The sequence below is a fragment of the Xenopus tropicalis genome, chromosome 4, assembly GCF_000004195.4.
Source record: "Xenopus tropicalis strain Nigerian chromosome 4, UCB_Xtro_10.0, whole genome shotgun sequence".
Classification (NCBI taxonomy): domain Eukaryota; kingdom Metazoa; phylum Chordata; class Amphibia; order Anura; family Pipidae; genus Xenopus; species Xenopus tropicalis.
In genome coordinates this window covers 35,405,260-35,422,700 of record NC_030680.2, presented here as the reverse complement: position 1 = coordinate 35,422,700, position 17,441 = coordinate 35,405,260, and the positions used below count along the sequence as shown (strand labels likewise).

At 40.7% G+C, this 17,441-nt stretch overlaps 1 protein-coding gene across 1 annotated transcript in view; it reads left to right on the top strand.

Moving 5' to 3' along the window:
* The first annotated feature begins 3,109 nt into the window (after positions 1-3,109).
* The window catches only part of plcb3 (phospholipase C beta 3), an 80,582-nt gene continuing 66,250 nt past the window's right edge, over positions 3,110-17,441 (top strand). The window contains exon 1 of the mRNA XM_002940224.5: positions 3,110-3,526. Within this exon, the coding sequence (XP_002940270.2) occupies positions 3,428-3,526 (99 nt within the window). The 5' untranslated portion in view covers positions 3,110-3,427. The remainder of the gene's footprint in view (positions 3,527-17,441) is intronic.

Sequence of the window (17,441 nt, the reverse complement as noted above, 5' to 3'; positions counted from 1 at the left end):
AATTCTCAAGTAATTTGATAACTTTGCCCTGACTTTGTAGAAGCTTCTTTAATTTTGATAAGGAAAACAGGGATTAGAGCAAAAAGGATAGTTTCTCACCATCTACAGTGCCAGGCACCACAATCAGGCCTTGGTAGAACATTGGAGAGCAGCCCCTTCTTTCCTTTATATAGGACTCTCCAACCTATTGCTGGTCAACTACACCTCCCAACACTCACTAACAGACTGAGGCTGTGCAATGGAATAAAGCTGCTAGACCAGAATAATCTGGAGCAGCTCTAGAAAATACAGCTAGAAGGGCTGCACTGCTTCTGTTTGCTCTAAAGGCAAATCACTGCAGCCAGTTGCTGAATGGGAAGTACTGCAGGTTGCCCTGCACAGGAGAATGTACCTGGCTGCCAGTGCCAGGTGACTCATTGGGCTTCCTGTTCAACTGAATACGAAGTGATCCCATACTGGTAGCAGAATTTGTATTGCAGCCACATACACAATGGATTAAAGGGACAGCCATTCAGGCTGAAAGAAAGGAAAAATGGCACAGGATACATAGCAGATAACAGATAACCTCTGTAAAGTAACAAGGGTTTTATCTATTATCTGCTATGTAACCTGTGCCTTTTTTCCTTTGATGGATAATCTGTTTATATAAACTTTCAGAGGCAAACACTCCAGTTGCACCAGTGCAGGGCAACAGAACATAATATTGTAATTACTTTTATACACTTTCAGTTTTTTGGTGTTACTGTTCCTTTAAGTACAGAGGAAGCAGACCCCGTGATTGCTGTAGGGCCCAGTGAGGCCTAATTAGTAAGCAATTTCAATATATTCTGACAGAATACGTAAATTAACCAATGTTTTGGGAACCTAATTGAATTTGATGTTGGGCCCTCTAACATTTGGTTACACCAATACACATATGATGTTTGGGTGCTGTACTTTAATAACAGCTTAAAGGGGTGGTTTAAGTTTAAGTACATTTTTAGTACAGGTATTGGACCCATTATCCAGAATGCTCGGGACCAAGAGTTTTCCGGATAAGGAGTCTTTCCGTAATTTGGGTCTTCATACCTTAAGACTACTAAAAAAAATTAATAAAACATTAATTAAACCCAATAGGATTGTTTTGCATCCAATAAGGATTAATTATATCTTATTTGGTATCAATTACAAGGTACTGTTTTATTATTACAGAGAAAAAGGAAATCAATTTTAAAATCAGGAATTAATTGATTAAAATGGAGTCTATGGGAGACAGGCTTTCCATAATACGGAGCTTTCTGGATAATGGATTTCCGGATAATGGATCCCATACCTGTATACCTTGTAAGGGATTAATGGTCCTCCATTGATAATTAGGACACAGGGCAATAAGCACATACTTCACTTTGTGCACTTGTGTGTACCCCACACTCCTGTTAGGTTGGTAGGCGGAAGGCGCCCATTTATAAGGGTGACAGAGGGGTACACATTACCTTGCATTGCCAATATAGGTTGGTAGGTACCATGCAGGGTGACAGAGGGGTACACATTACCTTGCATTGCCAATATAGGTTGGTAGGTACCATGCAGGGTGACAGAGGGGTACACATTACCTTGCATTGCCAATATAGGTTGGTAGGTACCATGAAGGGTGACAGAGGGGTACACATTACCTTGCATTGCCAATATAGGTTGGTAGGTACCATGCAGGGTGACAGAGGGGGTACACATTACATTGCCAATATAGGTTGGTAGGTACCATGCAGGGTGACAGAGGGGGTACACATTATATTGCCAATATAGGTTGGTAGGTACCATGCAGGGTGACAGAGGGGGTACACATTATATTGCCAATATAGGTTGGTAGGTACCATGCAGGGTGACAGAGGGGGTACACATTATATTGCCAATATAGGTTGGTAGGTACCATGCAGGGTGACAGAGGGGTACACATAACATTGCCAATATAGGTTGGTAGGTACCATGCAGGGTGACAGAGGGGTACACATTACATTGCCAATATAGGTTAGTAGGTACCATGCAGGGTGACAGAGGGGTACACATTATATTGCCAATATAGGTTGGTAGGTACCATGCAGGGTGACAGAGGGGTACACATTACCTTGCATTGCCAATATAGGTTGGTAGGTACCATGCAGGGTGACAGAGGGGTACACATTACCTTGCATTGCCAATATAGGTTGGTAGGTACCATGCAGGGTGACAGAGGGGTACACATTACATTGCCAATATAGGTTGGTAGGTACCATGCAGGGTGACAGAGGGGTACACATTATATTGCCAATATAGGTTGGTAGGTACCATGCAGGGTGACAGAGGGGTACACATTATATTGCCAATATAGGTTGATAGGTACCATGCAGGGTGACAGAGGGGTACACATTATATTGCCAATATAGGTTGGTAGGTACCATGCAGGGTGACAGAGGGGTACACATTATATTGCCAATATAGGTTGGTAGGTACCATGCAGGGTGACAGAGGGGGTACACATTATATTGCCAATATAGGTTGGTAGGTACCATGCAGGGTGACAGAGGGGGTACACATTATATTGCCAATATAGGTTGGTAGGTACCATGCAGGGTGACAGAGGGGGTACACATTACATTGCCAATATAGGTTGGTAGGTACCATGCAGGGTGACAGAGGGGTACACATTACATTGCCAATATAGGTTGGTAGGTACCATGCAGGGTGACAGAGGGGTACACATTACATTGCCAATATAGGTTGGTAGGCACCATGCAGGGTGACAGAGGGGTACACATTACATTGCCAATATAGGTTTGTAGGTACCATGCAGGGTGACAGAGGGGGGTACACATTACATTGCCAATATAGGTTGGTAGGTACCATGCAGGGTGACAGAGGGGGGTACACATTACATTGCCAATATAGGTTGGTAGGTACCATGCAGGGTGACAGAGGGGGGTACACATTACATTGCCAATATAGGTTGGTAGGTGTGGGGCTAGGGCGGGGGGCGTGTCCCGGGAGTGCGTAGGTAAGGAGATGGTATGTGAGGAATGTGACAGGGCTGGATGCCGCCCCAGTCACTAGGCTTTATACAGGTGCGATAAGGAGAGGTGACTCGGTAGAGAGGCGCAAAAACTCAGCGCCTAGGAGCTGTATGTAACGGGACTCGGTTAGGGGCTGACAAGTTCATTTCGGGAGGGGGTAGCTGGGCGTTTCTTCCTTACAGCCCTGGGCGCTCCTTACTCCGTTCTCCTCATCCCGCTTTACTATCCCTCCCTTCCCCTCATTTAGCCGCCCATTCAGTCTCTCCTCCCTCACTGCCCTCCCCTTCTCACTCTCCTAGTTTCTCTCCACCCCCTCAGTCAGTCCCTGCTTCTCTCTCGCTGCTGCCTCCTCCTCTTCCTCGTTATTTTGCCCCCCTAGTTGCCCCCTGCCCTGTTCCCCAAACATGGCGGGGGCACGGCCAGGGGTTCACTCTCTTCAGCTGGAACCAGTCAAAGTGCCGGAGACTCTTATAAAAGGGAGCAAGTTCATCAAGTGGGATGAGGTGAGACGAGGGGAAAAGTTCTAAACTGGAGAGGGGGCTACTTACTGTGTACTGGCGGCTGCTGGGGATACACGGCTCAGTGACTCCCACTGACAAGAGATGGGCGCCGGCATTCTAGATTTCTTAGAGCTCTGTGGGATTTTGTAAGAGAGTGCTTGCAGTGCCTGCTGGGTAAAACATGTCTAGAGACTGGGCAGAATTTGCCTAGAGGGTCTTGCTGATCGCGTAACTTAACCTAGGGGCTTCTGGGTATCTGCTGGCTGATACATGTTCAGAAGCTGCTGAATATGAAAATATTTATTGGGGTTCAGGGTATCTGCTGGGAAATTCTTTGGGTATCTGTTGGCAAATACAAGTCCAAAGGGTTGTGTTGGGCAGTGTTTGTACAAAGGCTGCTGAGTACAACTTGGTACCTGGTTACCTGCAAACAGTATAATTCACATGCTGTCAGGTATCTAGAGGATAGCACTGTTTCAGAGGGGTGTGGGTATCTGCCAGGCGAATCTTGTTCAATGGCTCCTGGGTATCAATGTAGTACTTGCTTAGAGGCTGCTGGGTATCAGGGCAGTACTGGGGTATTTCCTAGGTAATACTTGCTCAGAGGGGGTTGCAGTACTTGTACAGGGTGTTCTTGGGATCTACAAGGCAGTACTTGTCCAGAGTATTCTGGGTATCTACAGGGCAGTACTTGTCCAGAGTATTCTGGGTATCTACAGGGCAGTACTTGTCCAGAGTATTCTGGGTATCTACAGGGCAGTACTTGTCCAGGGTATTCTGGGTATCTACAGGGCAGTACTTGTCCGGAGTATTCTGGGTATCTACAGGGCAGTACTTGTCCGGAGTATTCTGGGTATCTACAAGGCAGTACTTGTCCGGAGTATTCTGGGTATCTACAGGGCAGTACTTGTCCGGAGTATTCTGGGTATCTACAGGGCAGTACTTGTCCGGAGTATTCTGGGTATCTACAAGGCAGTACTTGTCCAGAGTATTCTGGGTATCTACAGGGCATTACTTGTCCGGAGTGTTTTGGGTATCTACAAGGCAGTACTTGTCCAGAGTATTCTGGGTATCTACAGGGCAGTACTTGTCCGGAGTATTCTGGGTATCTACAAGGCAGTACTTGTCCAGAGTATTCTGGGTATCTACAGGGCAGTACTTGTCCGGAGTATTCTGGGTATCTACAAGGCAGTACTTGTCCAGAGTATTCTGGGTATCTACAGGGCAGTACTTGTCCGGAGTATTCTGGGTATCTACAAGGCAGTACTTGTCCAGAGTATTCTGGGTATCTACAGGGCATTACTTGTCCGGAGTGTTTTGGGTATCTACAGGCAGTACTTGACAAAGTGCTCTGGGTATCTACAAGACAGTACTTGTCCAGAGTTTTCGGTGGTATCTACAAGGCAGTACTTGTCCAGAGTGTTCTTTGTATCTACAGGGCAGTGCTTTTCCAGAGTGTTCTGGGTATCTACAGGCTGTATTTGGCCACAGGGGTCTGGGTATCTACAAGGTAGTGCTTGGCCACAGGGGCTGGGTATCTACAAGGTAGTGCTTGGCCACAGGGGGCTGGGTATCTACAAGGTAGTACTTGTCCAGAGGCAGTACTTCTGCAGAGGAGTCTGAGTATCTATAGGCTGCCTGGTATCTGGAGGGCACTTCTGTTTAAGAGGATTGTGTATATCTGTCAGGTAGAACTTTGTTTATAAGCTGCCGGGTATCAGTGCAGTAGTGGTTTAGAGACTGCTGTGTATCATATTGCTGGGTATCTCCAGGTCAGCACTTGATTATAGATGGGTATCAGTAGGGTAATACTAAGGGGGTTATTTATCAAACATCAAGTGGGCATTTTTTTTCTCAGTTCGAGAACAATCTTGATGCAAATATATAAATATAAAAATAAATATATATATAAATATAAAATTGGGTAAGTAAAAGCTGAGTTTCTATAGAAGTCACTAGGAATCATCTCTAACAACTAACAATTTGTCAGCTTTATTGAAAATTAATGAAACAATGTGATTCTCTTTTGTGTGCAAAGTCAAGAAAAAACATTTGTGCGCTTTTTTTATGCAATTGCTTTTTTTTTCTTCACCTCAAAGATTAGTAAATAGACCTCTAAATAGCTATACATTTTTAGGTGAAATAAATTGGTAACTTACTGCTGGATAGCTCCAAGACAATACTTGTTGAGATGCTAAGGGGCAATTCTCAGAAGTAGAGGGAACCTTTTTTTGGAGTTAAAGTGGTGGCTAAACTGGTGTGAAATACTTTTTCCATACTCACAAACAGAAATCCACCTCAATTGCGACTCAATGGCCACTTTTCAGTCTTTGCTCTAAAGAAGGTACAGACAATCAAAGGAGTACTAGAAGAAAAATAAATTCCCCAGTACAAAGAGTGACTGTCGTTTTACAGAACATTTTTCCTCACACCTCACTACATTACAAACTGTACTGCTATACACCGTTTTACAAATATCCTTCAGGCATAAGTAAATACATTTTATTCTGTTGAAACAACAGTTTTTTCAAGTAGCCCATGTAGGTTCTTGTATAGTATAACCTAATTCCTAGCTAGCGATGGCTTTCAGACTTTTCAGGGTTTTTTGTTTTTTTTTAAAATTGGTTCAAACCCAGTTTGAGGCAAGATTTTGGTCAGGTCATGACTAGGTTACAGACAAACTAAAATATTGCTGTGTCAGCCATTCAACTATAGTCACTAAAATATCTAGGGGCAGCTAGTGCTTACTACAAACATTACCTGTGGTGATAATCTACATGCCCTTACTCGGCCTATCACATGCCCTTCCCCTGAATGTGAGTGACGTGAGACATTTAGTACCTGTTCCTAGTAATGGAAGATTATATATTATTATTAACCTTTATAAAGCCCCGAAAATCTAGTTCAGTTATAAAAGGCTCACCCCAAATATTACCCTAACTGACCACCATGCTGAGGTTCTATGGGTATAAAGACTAAATATTTTGGGCTTGGCTACTATAACTATTCTAGATTATAGAAGTACCCTAGGCTGGTTTTATTTTGTATTTGAAGAGTAGCAGTGGCCTAGGGAAAAATGTTAGTAATTCCTCCAGAAAAGATTCTAGTAAATGCCAAACTGAATCAAATAGTTTAATATATGTCAAAAAAGTTGCCCAGAGCTTTGAAGTAACATGATTTTAAGGGTTTGGATTCGGATAGGGTTAAATGAATATCTATCTATCTACTACTTAAGTAACTTAATACCCATTATCTACATTTAAATACTGTGTGAATATATATAAATATTTAGATGGTATAAAGTAGGGCTGAGGAACTGATGGCCTGCTGTCTTGATATGAATATATTTCAGGGTTTTTTTTTGTACCCACAAACTAACACAAATAATGTGATGCATTCCTTGTAAACGATGGACTAGCTTGATCTTGTGCCTGTTTATACATGCCTGATATTTTAAGCATAAGGCATATGAGAACCAATGTTTCTAACACTTTGTTGCGATGCCTCTATCAGAATTCTCTTGTTATTCTAGATACACCCAGAAGCCCAACCTAAGGATCAGCTAATGTGTGATTTGTGGTAGATACTTGTTTGCCCTAGTAGATTTTCTTGGAACAGCAAGTGAATTACTTTACCGCAGTGTTTTGATAGGTCTGCAACTGTATTATGGGGTAAGAAGGGCACTGACCAAACGTTGCATCTCAAGGGGATGGGGGGGGGCTCGAAATGATAAATACTAGAAACCTCTGCACTAGATAATGAAATCGTTTATTTGATTTCTATGCAGATGGCTAACCGTAGATCTCCATGAACCACAAGAAAAGTCACAGGGTTTGTTTTGTGATCCCTACTCTCTTTATCTCTGCAATCTGTCGGACACAGTATACATGACTGGGTACCTCAGGAAGACATTGATCTGGGCTGCATATACTTTACATTTAGAAATATTTCAGCAGATAAATTATGCTCCAGAATTATTTAACTATAAACATCCTCTCGGCCCAGTCCTCCTTCCTGTTCTGTTTGAGTCCCTGTTCAGTACAAGCTCAGCATGAGACCTGTTGCAAAGAAGTCAATGTTTGAGATTGCTCTTTCATTTTATTCCTGAAATGAGTAGCCTTTGAGCTTGAAGTGTTACACATCAGGAAGCTAAATTTACATTTAGAAGTATATCACAGTCTTCAGACTGTACCTTTTTAGTTTTGCCAGTACCATAAAACTGTGCCACCTGTTTGCCAGTAACATGCTAATGATAGCACTTAATCTCTGTATCCCACAGACGAGGGATGGAAGAAAACCAGGTAAAATTATGCGAGGAATGTGGGTCATGAAGAGGTGTGTTCTTTATGCATTCCTACCAAATGGACGATTGTATCCTCTGTTTAGATTATATACTCTGGCTAGCAGTAAACTCTCAACATCAACAGATTTATATATCTACTTTATTTGTAAGCCTTATTTGTCTGATCTGTATTTCATGTTACAGTTGTTTTTTTTTTTATATAAAATACATAGTAATGATTAACTGCTGAGTTTCAGCATACACTGATGCACTCAATTGCTCTATGAAAGCAGGCTTGGCTTGTCAGTGTGTTACATTCTGACAGTCTGGCCAGCTCTTAATTTTGGGAGCCTGTCTTCATAATGACTGGAAAGCCCACAGGCGGATTTTGGATTTGTGTGCCCAGACCTATTTTTAGTTTCATTAAATTATTGAAGAACTCGCGCAAGTCCTGATAACTTGCTATCTGCTAAGATATCAGAACAAAATGAGTAAATGTGGAGCAAAGAGTTATTGGTGAGTTTAAATCAATATAAGTCAATATATTTGCATTTCTCTTCTAAACAGGCAGGAAAAAGCCCAGCAATTGCTCAACCTGGTCTTCACAAATCTGGTGCGGCTTATATAATCAAGGGAGACTGATTATATATTTGATACAAGAATGTACAGTCAGTGTACATTACCCAGCAGCAAAATCACTAAATGCTAAGATATCTCTTTTTAACCGATAAGTTTATAATTCTTCTGAGAAGCGTTTGCCACCTGTAATTTAAAGGGGTTTGTTTACTTTTAAAGGAAAAGTAACACTAAAAAATTGCCAATTCTAAGCAACTTTTCAATTAGTCTTCATTATTTGTTTTTCATAGTTTCTAAATTATTTGCCTGCTTCTAACACTTTGTAGCTTTTAAATGGGGGTCACTGAGCCAAATTTCTCTATGAAGCTGCAGTTTAATTGTTATTGTTACTTAAAATAACTTATTTTTCTATTCAGGCCCTCTCCTATTCATATATGAGTCTTTTATTCAAACCACACCCTGGTTGCTAAGGTAATGTGGATCCTAGCAACCCAATAGCTGCTGAAACTCCAAGCTGGAGAGCTGCCGAACAGAAACTGAAATAAAAAAAAACTACAAATAATAAAGACCAATTGCAAATTGTCCCGGAATATTACACTCTATATCAGTGCAGTCCAACTTCTACGGTGCCGAGGGCCAGAATTTCTCTAGTATACATGGTGGAGGGCCGCTAATAGAAGCCAGTTTTGACCACTCCCCTTTTTGAAACCACACCCACTTCAAACCACACCTATTTTATCACAATGGTGGTAGCACAGCAAAATCCCAAATGCTTGGTCCTTACTGTGGGGATATCAACCATCATTCATATGTGAAAGAATTATGTCATATTAAGATATACCCTTAAATTCCATATGCCTCCTGCTCCCCTTTGGATAGCAGAGCAACCCCCAGTACATAATTACACACCTTAGGGACCATTTAATGGCTATTTCCAACTGCTAACAAACTCCCACAACAAACCCCTGCCAGGTTCACCTCCCACAAGCAGCATAGGGCAAGCAGAGTATGGCACACACAGGCAGCACTCTGCCTGTCCTATGCTGTCTGTGTGTGCCATACTCTGCCTGTCCTACCCTGCCTGTGTGTGCCATACTCTGCCTTCCCTATGCTGCCTCTGTGTGCCATACTCTGCCTGCCCTACCCTGCCTGTGTGTGCCATACTCTGCCTGCCCTACCCTGACTGTGTGTGCCATACTCTGCCTGCCCTACCCTTCCTGTGTGTGCCATACCCTCCCTGACCTATGCTGCCTGTGTGTGCCATACTCTACCTGCCCTATGCTGGCTGTATGTGCCATACTCTGCCTACAGTACCTATGTCTGAGGTGTGAAGAAGTGAACAATGGGAGTGATTACAGTCTGAGCCTGAGGTGTGAACACTGCAGGGGGTGAACAATGCAGGTATTAAAAGGTGTGAAAAACACAGGGGATTACATTTTTAAACAATACAGAGGGATTACAGCCTGAATCTGAGGTGAGAACCATGGGGGGCAGTTAATCTCAGTACTGATACCATTTAATGCTTACTCAAAGGTAAACCATCAAAGCAGCCAGACAGGTGGGGGGCCACACAGAGGGGGGTCGCGGGCCTCATGCGGCCCGCGGGCCGCCAGTTGGACAGCACTGCTCTATATCATACTTAAAGTTCAAACTCAAAGATGGACAACCCCTTTAAAGGAGACATATTGGATAAATGGGAAAAACCCTAATTTTGTAGGCAATTATGAATAATATATGGTGCTGGTTTTACTTTGTGCTAAAAATTAATCCTATCTGTAAAAATGGCCCCTTTGTTGGAGTTCCCTATAGATCCTATCACTTATCTGTCCGAGTTTGAAATGGAGAGTGGGCGTGTCCTAATGGTCCCTGCCAGACGCACAGGTTACAGTGCGGGTTGTGGGCCGTGGGTTTGGTTGGGATTCAAAAATTGGTTCTGTGCAGAACTCTAGTCCCAATTAATGTCAATACTTGTATTTCAGAAAAAGGGCCATAGGTTGGACATGCCTGATTTGGGTCTCTAAATCCAAGCTCTGACCTTTTAATCTAGTGAGTCATTGTAACTGACTATCACCCTTTTCATGTATGTTTTATGTTACACCACTTTATAGCAACTTTGTATTGATCGATTTTATATGCATGTCATATAAATACATAAAAACTATGGTACTCCATCTGACTACAAAATTAATATCTAATATTGTGCAGGAAATCCTCTCTATATCCAAAACATCTTTCAGTCTAATTAGATACGACTGTTTGTTTTTACTTTGTTTGTTGTAGAGATTATATTGCAGCCATAATGGTAAAGGGACGCAGGTAACTACACGTGCAATTAGGCAGATTTTAGTTCATCTCTAGGTAATACAGACGTGCATATTTACAGAAGGCAGGGCAAGTAATATTATGACTGTATTAGGAGCCAGACTATTCCAAGGGCCAGCCTTTTTAGGATCCTTTTATACCTGTACATTTTATTGTTTCTTAAAAACTACATTTAAGTCTATATTATTTTTCTTTTGTTAATATATGGGATGTTGGAAGATGTTATTCAAAGACAACTGGTTCATCTCTTGTTCCAGCTGCATATTTATAGTACTGGTAAAAAATATATTACAGGTATGGGATCCCTTATCCGGAAACCCGTTATCCAGAAAGTTCCGAATTACATAAAGGCCATCTCCTGTAGACTCCATTATAAGCAAATAATTCTAATTTTTAAAAATGATTTCCCTTTTCTCTGTAATAATAAAACAGTACCTTGTACTTGATCCCAACTAAGATATAATTAATCCTAACTGGAGGCAAAACAAGCCTATTGGGTTTATTCAACATTTAAATGATTTTTAGCATACTTAAGTTATGGAGATCCAAATTACGGAAAGATCCCTTATCCGGAAAACCCCAGGACCCGAGCATTCTGGATAACAGGTCCCATACCTGTATCCAGAAGCCTGGCGTCCTGAAAGCTGCAAAAGGTGATGATTTAATTTCCCATAGAGTCCAATTTAAACATTGTTTTAGTGATGGGCTTTTACTCACTAATACAAACACTGTGCCTTGAACTTGAAGTTTAACAAGCTAGTATAATTCTGGGCTAATAGCAAGGCAATAACTTTTACTGTTAATGTATTTACTAGCCCTAAGGTATTGTGCTCCACATTGTGAAAATATTCCTTATGTGGAAAACTCCAGGTCCTCAGCATCCCAAATAAATGATTTGTTCCTGTTTCTGCTATATATATATATATTTGTAGTGACAGAAAATAAAAGAATTATTTATCTACAGTGATTGCTTAGGCCGTGATTTTTTTTTTATGACTTTCCTGCCCTTTGAACTTCCATATCTAGAAAAGCTGGTTCAAAGTCGAGAGCTAAGATTGCCATTCAGCTGGAAATCTCTAGGATATGTCATATAAGTCAATAAGCCTGTGCTCAGCAACCTAATTCTCAGGCTGGGCTTGTACCCCACAGACAATTTGTGCACTGACTTTGACATTTCCAGTCAGATATGTTATCTGAAAACATATTATCCAGAAAGTTCCGAATTAGGGGCAGGCCATCTCCCATAAACTCCTTTTAAATTAAATAATTAAGTTGAAAAAAAAAATGATTTCCTTTTTCTCTAATAATAAAACAGTAACTTGATCGCAACTAAGGTATAATTAATCCTTATTGGATGCAAAACAATCCTATTTGGTTTATTTAATGTTTAAATGATTAAATGATTTTTTAGCAAACAAAGTATGAAGATCCAAATTACAGAAAGACCCCTTATTTGGAAAACCCTAGGCCCCAAGATTTCTGGAAGTCTCATTCCTGGAATAAATATTGTATACTGTATACACAATGATATGTAACTTATACATTTAGATATATTTTATATTATTTTATTGAAGTTTTAACATTTATACAAGATTAGTTAGAGGCTGGAAAAAGTGAGGACGAGGGATTTAACATGCAAATCAAAGCATTAGGCTAATGCCCATGATAGATTTCTGCTACCCCGGGTGACTAATTGCTTCTAAATGCCTTTCCTCCAGCAACAAAGGCAATCGTTGATGGGAAGGCCTATGCTTCGCTTAGGTTTTTCGAAGTTGAGTGAAATTGCCTGCAGTAGGAAACTTCTCTCTGTAGGACATTAGCCTTAGCCTGATAGAGAACATAACATTATCTTCCTAATCTAATACTTAGCACTAAGACTAAACATTTGAGGGCTTTCCAGTACACTTGGTGGAAGTGCTACAGACAGATAACAACGTGTGTCTGCCAATGCCTAATGTACATCTAAGAGTGCTATTGGCTTACTGTATTCTGACCAAATGTATGTTCTGACCATTGTTGGACTGATGTTGCGCCATAGCAAAACTTTGTTCTGACAGTCTGAGGTGTGACACATTATTAAAACTCAGTTCAGTAAACATGTGCTCAGATTCATATGGGTGCATAGATCCTTAAGATGGGAATACATTATTTTGTCTAACTGGTTTGTGTTGTTTCCCAAGTAATCTAATTGTTGGCCAAAGGGTTTGATGATCAGAATAGCCAGAAGAGCAGCTTTTGTCATGTATGGTCAGCTTTACACTCAAAAAAAGTGTTTATCTATTTTATGTTTTGAAGCAGTTTTACCCAATGTGATCAAATATTTGTACTACTGTATTAAATGTTTATAAATCTGTAATTAACATATTCCTAATGCTGAAAGCATTTGGTAACAGGCTACAGGACTGATGCTGGCCATACATGGTAATAAGCGCTGACGGTGGGTTTAATCAGGATAATGCAATAATTTGGCCCAATGGGTTTTTCAAACCTGACTATTTATATTTGGCTGAATTTTAACCAGATATTGAATAGGTAAGACCTCCCAAGGGCCCTATACATGTGGCGATAAGCAACCTGAAGGGTGATTCGGGCCGCATATGGATAGCTTAAGGCTTGATTCAGCAGGACCAGCAATGGATATGGTCTGCCATACAGACTTATTAAAGGAAAACTATACCCCCAGAATGAATACTTGACGAACAAATCATTAATGTAATGTTAAGTAACCTGTTAAAGATTCTCGCCAAACTGGAATATATATATCAGTAAATATTGCCCACCATTCAGTGATGGGCTGTGTGCTCCCTCAGAGATCACATGACCAGAAATAACAGAAAGAAATATGGAAGCAAAAGACAGAACACTGTCCGTTAATTGGCTGATGTGGTTAAGCATGTATGTGTGCATTGGCTTGTTTGTGTGCACTGTAAATCCTATGAACCCAGGAAGCGGCCCATAATTCTTAAAATGGCAGTTTTCTATTTAAGAGTACCCAATAGCCCATACTACTAAAAAAGTATATTTTTATGAAAATGGTTTATTTTGATCAATTATTATCAACATGTTGCTCACCAACCCCTTGGGTGTTGCTCCCAGAAGTCTTGTAATAGGTGCTAATTTTTAAGTCCCTGGCTTGGAGGCAGGTTTTTGTTGCATAAAAACCAGGAGTACTGCCAAACAGAACCTCCTGAAGGCTGCTAGTCCACATAGGGGGCTACCAAATAGCCAACCACAGCCTTTATTTGCAACTCAAAAACATATTTCATGCTTGTGTTGCTCCCCAACTCTTTTTACATTTGATAGTGACTCACAGGTTAAAAATGTTGGGGATCCCTGATTTAGATGAAGCAGGGTTTTACATATGTGTTTGTTTATTATTTTTATAGAGACCTATTTTGTTTGGGGGGAATAGTTTTCCTTATAACCACATTAATTTCTGGCACAGGTGTATTATAAAGCACCTGGCCATGTAATATCTAGTAACAAACTTTGGCACTAGACTGGCTTGTAATAAAGAGCTCTGTAACTTTCAGCTTGGTGTCATATAATGGTAGAATTTAAAAAACTTGGCCCTGTTTAGGCTGAAGACACACAGGGCGATTAGTTGCCGATACTTTTAATTAACTCAGTCCTGGCGACTTTCCGCCTATAGAGAACCAATTTTGTCGCGCAAATTAACCGCCGCAGCTCTTCTAAAAGTCATGCCAACTAATCACCCTGTGTGTCATTCGCCCTTAAGCTGCACCTGCCAACTGAATGTGAAGTGATTGCAAAGTGGAAATGTTTTGTCACAAAGTGGCAGGTCACAGTTAGGGACCATTGAGTGCTGAAGTGTGTAGTGTGTACAAAATTACCTATACTTAGATGAAACATACTTTGCTGAGTCATAATTTCTTTCTAAAAGCAATGTGAGCACAAGAACTACTCATCAGCAGCTCAATGGGCGAGCAGTTGCATGCAAGCCTAATATTACATTGGGTAGTGTAGGGCGACTGGAGTGCTGTAAAGCCCCTCTGGTGCAGTAGAGACCCTTCTCTGGAGTAATGAGTCACTCTTCAAATCTGCCAGTATGATAATTGAGTTTGGGCTGGTAGATTCCAGGAGAACACTTCATACAGCCCTCTGCGTCACTTGTTCGTCTCACTTTGTACTGAAAAGCACTGAGTTGGCCTGAATGCAGACACATGGTGTGAATTTATACACACTCTGCACCAAAATTCACTGTTCTTATGTGCAGGCTGAGAAGCAGCCCAGTGTGGCGCTAGCTTAAGGGTAAGAACCCACGGAGCGGCTCCGAAAAGGCTTTCCACTGGCAACAATAGGAGTCACCGATGGAAAGCTCTTCGACGGGATGAGCGATATTGCAAAAGCTTCGGATATCAGTCATCTCGCCAATTGGGGGTGTCAAAAGATTTTGAATGGTGGCCTAACAAAATCTGTGTTAAGGGCTGAATCATCATCAGGAAGAGGTAGAATCCCTATTGTTTTTACCTCCATATCTGACAGTTCAGCCCTGAACGTCAAAGGAGGAAACGAAGGATCTTTCCAGCGACCAGTGGTTGCAGGAAAGATCATTATTGGTATGGGTATGGCCACCTTAACTGCCTCACTGGTGCACTTGTCTCTTAATGGAGGCAAATCCAACTCTTAGTAGTCCAATGCTAGCAAGCGCTCTCCAAATTTTCCTTATAGTGGACTGATTATTGCACGTATAGCTACATACTTAAGGGCCACATTAGGACTGACCAAGCAGATGTCTGTGTATGTGTGCATATATATATATATATATATTTTGCAGGATTACATTGTATTTTATTAGTATTTAATACATATGAGCCATAATTATCCTGTAAATTATGTCCTTCTAAATATAAAATACCAAATAATTGGTGCTTAGTCATGTCATTTCTGTCACATGACTCACAGAAACTTGTATATTATAATAAATAATGTACCCCCGTTAAATAAATTTTCCATGACCTGTATGAAAGCACTCAGCTTTTGGCCTTGTCCCTTTATATGGTCATGGGACTCCTTGGTGACTTGTATTTTACAATAGATGGTACATTATTTACTATGTATTGCTGCTATTGTCTGCATGATTATTTCCTTTTGATTGTTTTGTTTATAAATTTGAGCCAGTTAGCTTCCTGCTTTAGAAAGGTGCAAGTACACATAGTATACACTCAGCACCAGATCTTGCCAACACTCTGAGATAAAAATAAAATGGGATTCTGCTTCCACTATTCTCAGGAATAAATAAGTGAATGCTGGGTCAAGTGTTAGGTCAAGTTTGTCTTCCTCTGGACATTGACTAGGAAACAACGATTTTAAAATAAGCCCAAATTTCAGAATGTCCACAAAAGTTGTCATAGAAACCCTGATATAGCAAACAGATGTGGCGGTAAAAAATGGAAAACAAACAATCAAAAAACATCAGCAGTGAAAAACTCAGCATTCTGGGCATGTAGATGCAGACATTCATAACCACAACTGACATACATTATGAAAGGTGACTGTACTAATACAGGTATGGGACCTGTTATCCAGAATGCTCGGGACCTGGGGTTTTCCAGATAAGGGATTTTTATGTAATTTGGATCGCCATAGGTTTATTCTACTGAAAAATAATTTAAACATTAAGTAAACCAACTTTGATGCTCCCAGTGGCCTCAAAGTTGGTGGCCATTTTTTAATTTCTGACTTAGAGGCAAGATTTGGAGGCACAGAGACCATGTGTACTGCTAAACAGAGCCTCTAGTAGTCTGCCAGTCAACACTGGACTACTAATTAACCAATCTCCTTATTGGTCACCTACTAGGAAAGTTTTTCTGCTTGTGTTACTCCCCAGCTTTTTTATCATTGAAATGTTGCTCACGTTAAAAAAAGGTTGGGGATCCCTGCTTTAGATTATATAGGTGCCCATTTAGTGCCACTATAATTCAGATGTCATGTCACTCTGCATGTGAATGAACTAGGAAGCAGAAAAATGGCCCTTCCCTGCCCTTAGATTAAATAGTTGTCCATTCAACTCCCCATGTAGTGTGACTAACAATTTGTAAATTCTGGCTAATGCATATAATCCATATTTATTGGGCTGGTTGTGGGCTGTCTACTTTAAATTTTTAATGCCCAATTTTTTTTATGCCCAAACCCTTGCAAGTACAGGTATGGGACCTATTTTCCAGAATGCTCAGGACCTGGGGTTTTTCGGATATGAGATCTTTCTGTAATTTGGATATCTCTACTAAAAGATTATTTAAAAAATAAATAAACCCAATAGGCTTGTTTTGCTTCCAATAAGGATTCATTTTTATCTTAGTTGGAATCAAGTACAAGTAACTGTTTTATTATTACAGGGAAAAGGAAATCATTTTTACAAATTACAATTATTTGCTTATAATGGAGTCAATGGGAGATGGTCTTTCCGTAATTCGGAACTTTCTGGATAACGGGTTTACAGATAATGGATCCCATACCTGTACCCGGCCTGTTTCAGAACTTTAGACTATGTTCAATCCTGTCATCATTATAAATATACCCATTCCCATTGAATGGCTTTACAGAAAGTGTAAAGCCAAAGGTTGCAGATCCTGTTTCTTGTGTCCATGTTGATTATGGCTTTGAGATCACCTTAAGGTTTGCTAGTTATTCCCTAAACTCTAGATATTTGTCAGTTGCACAAATGTTCTTTTACCTATTTAACAAGTTATTTTTGAGCCCCTCATCCTACTATTA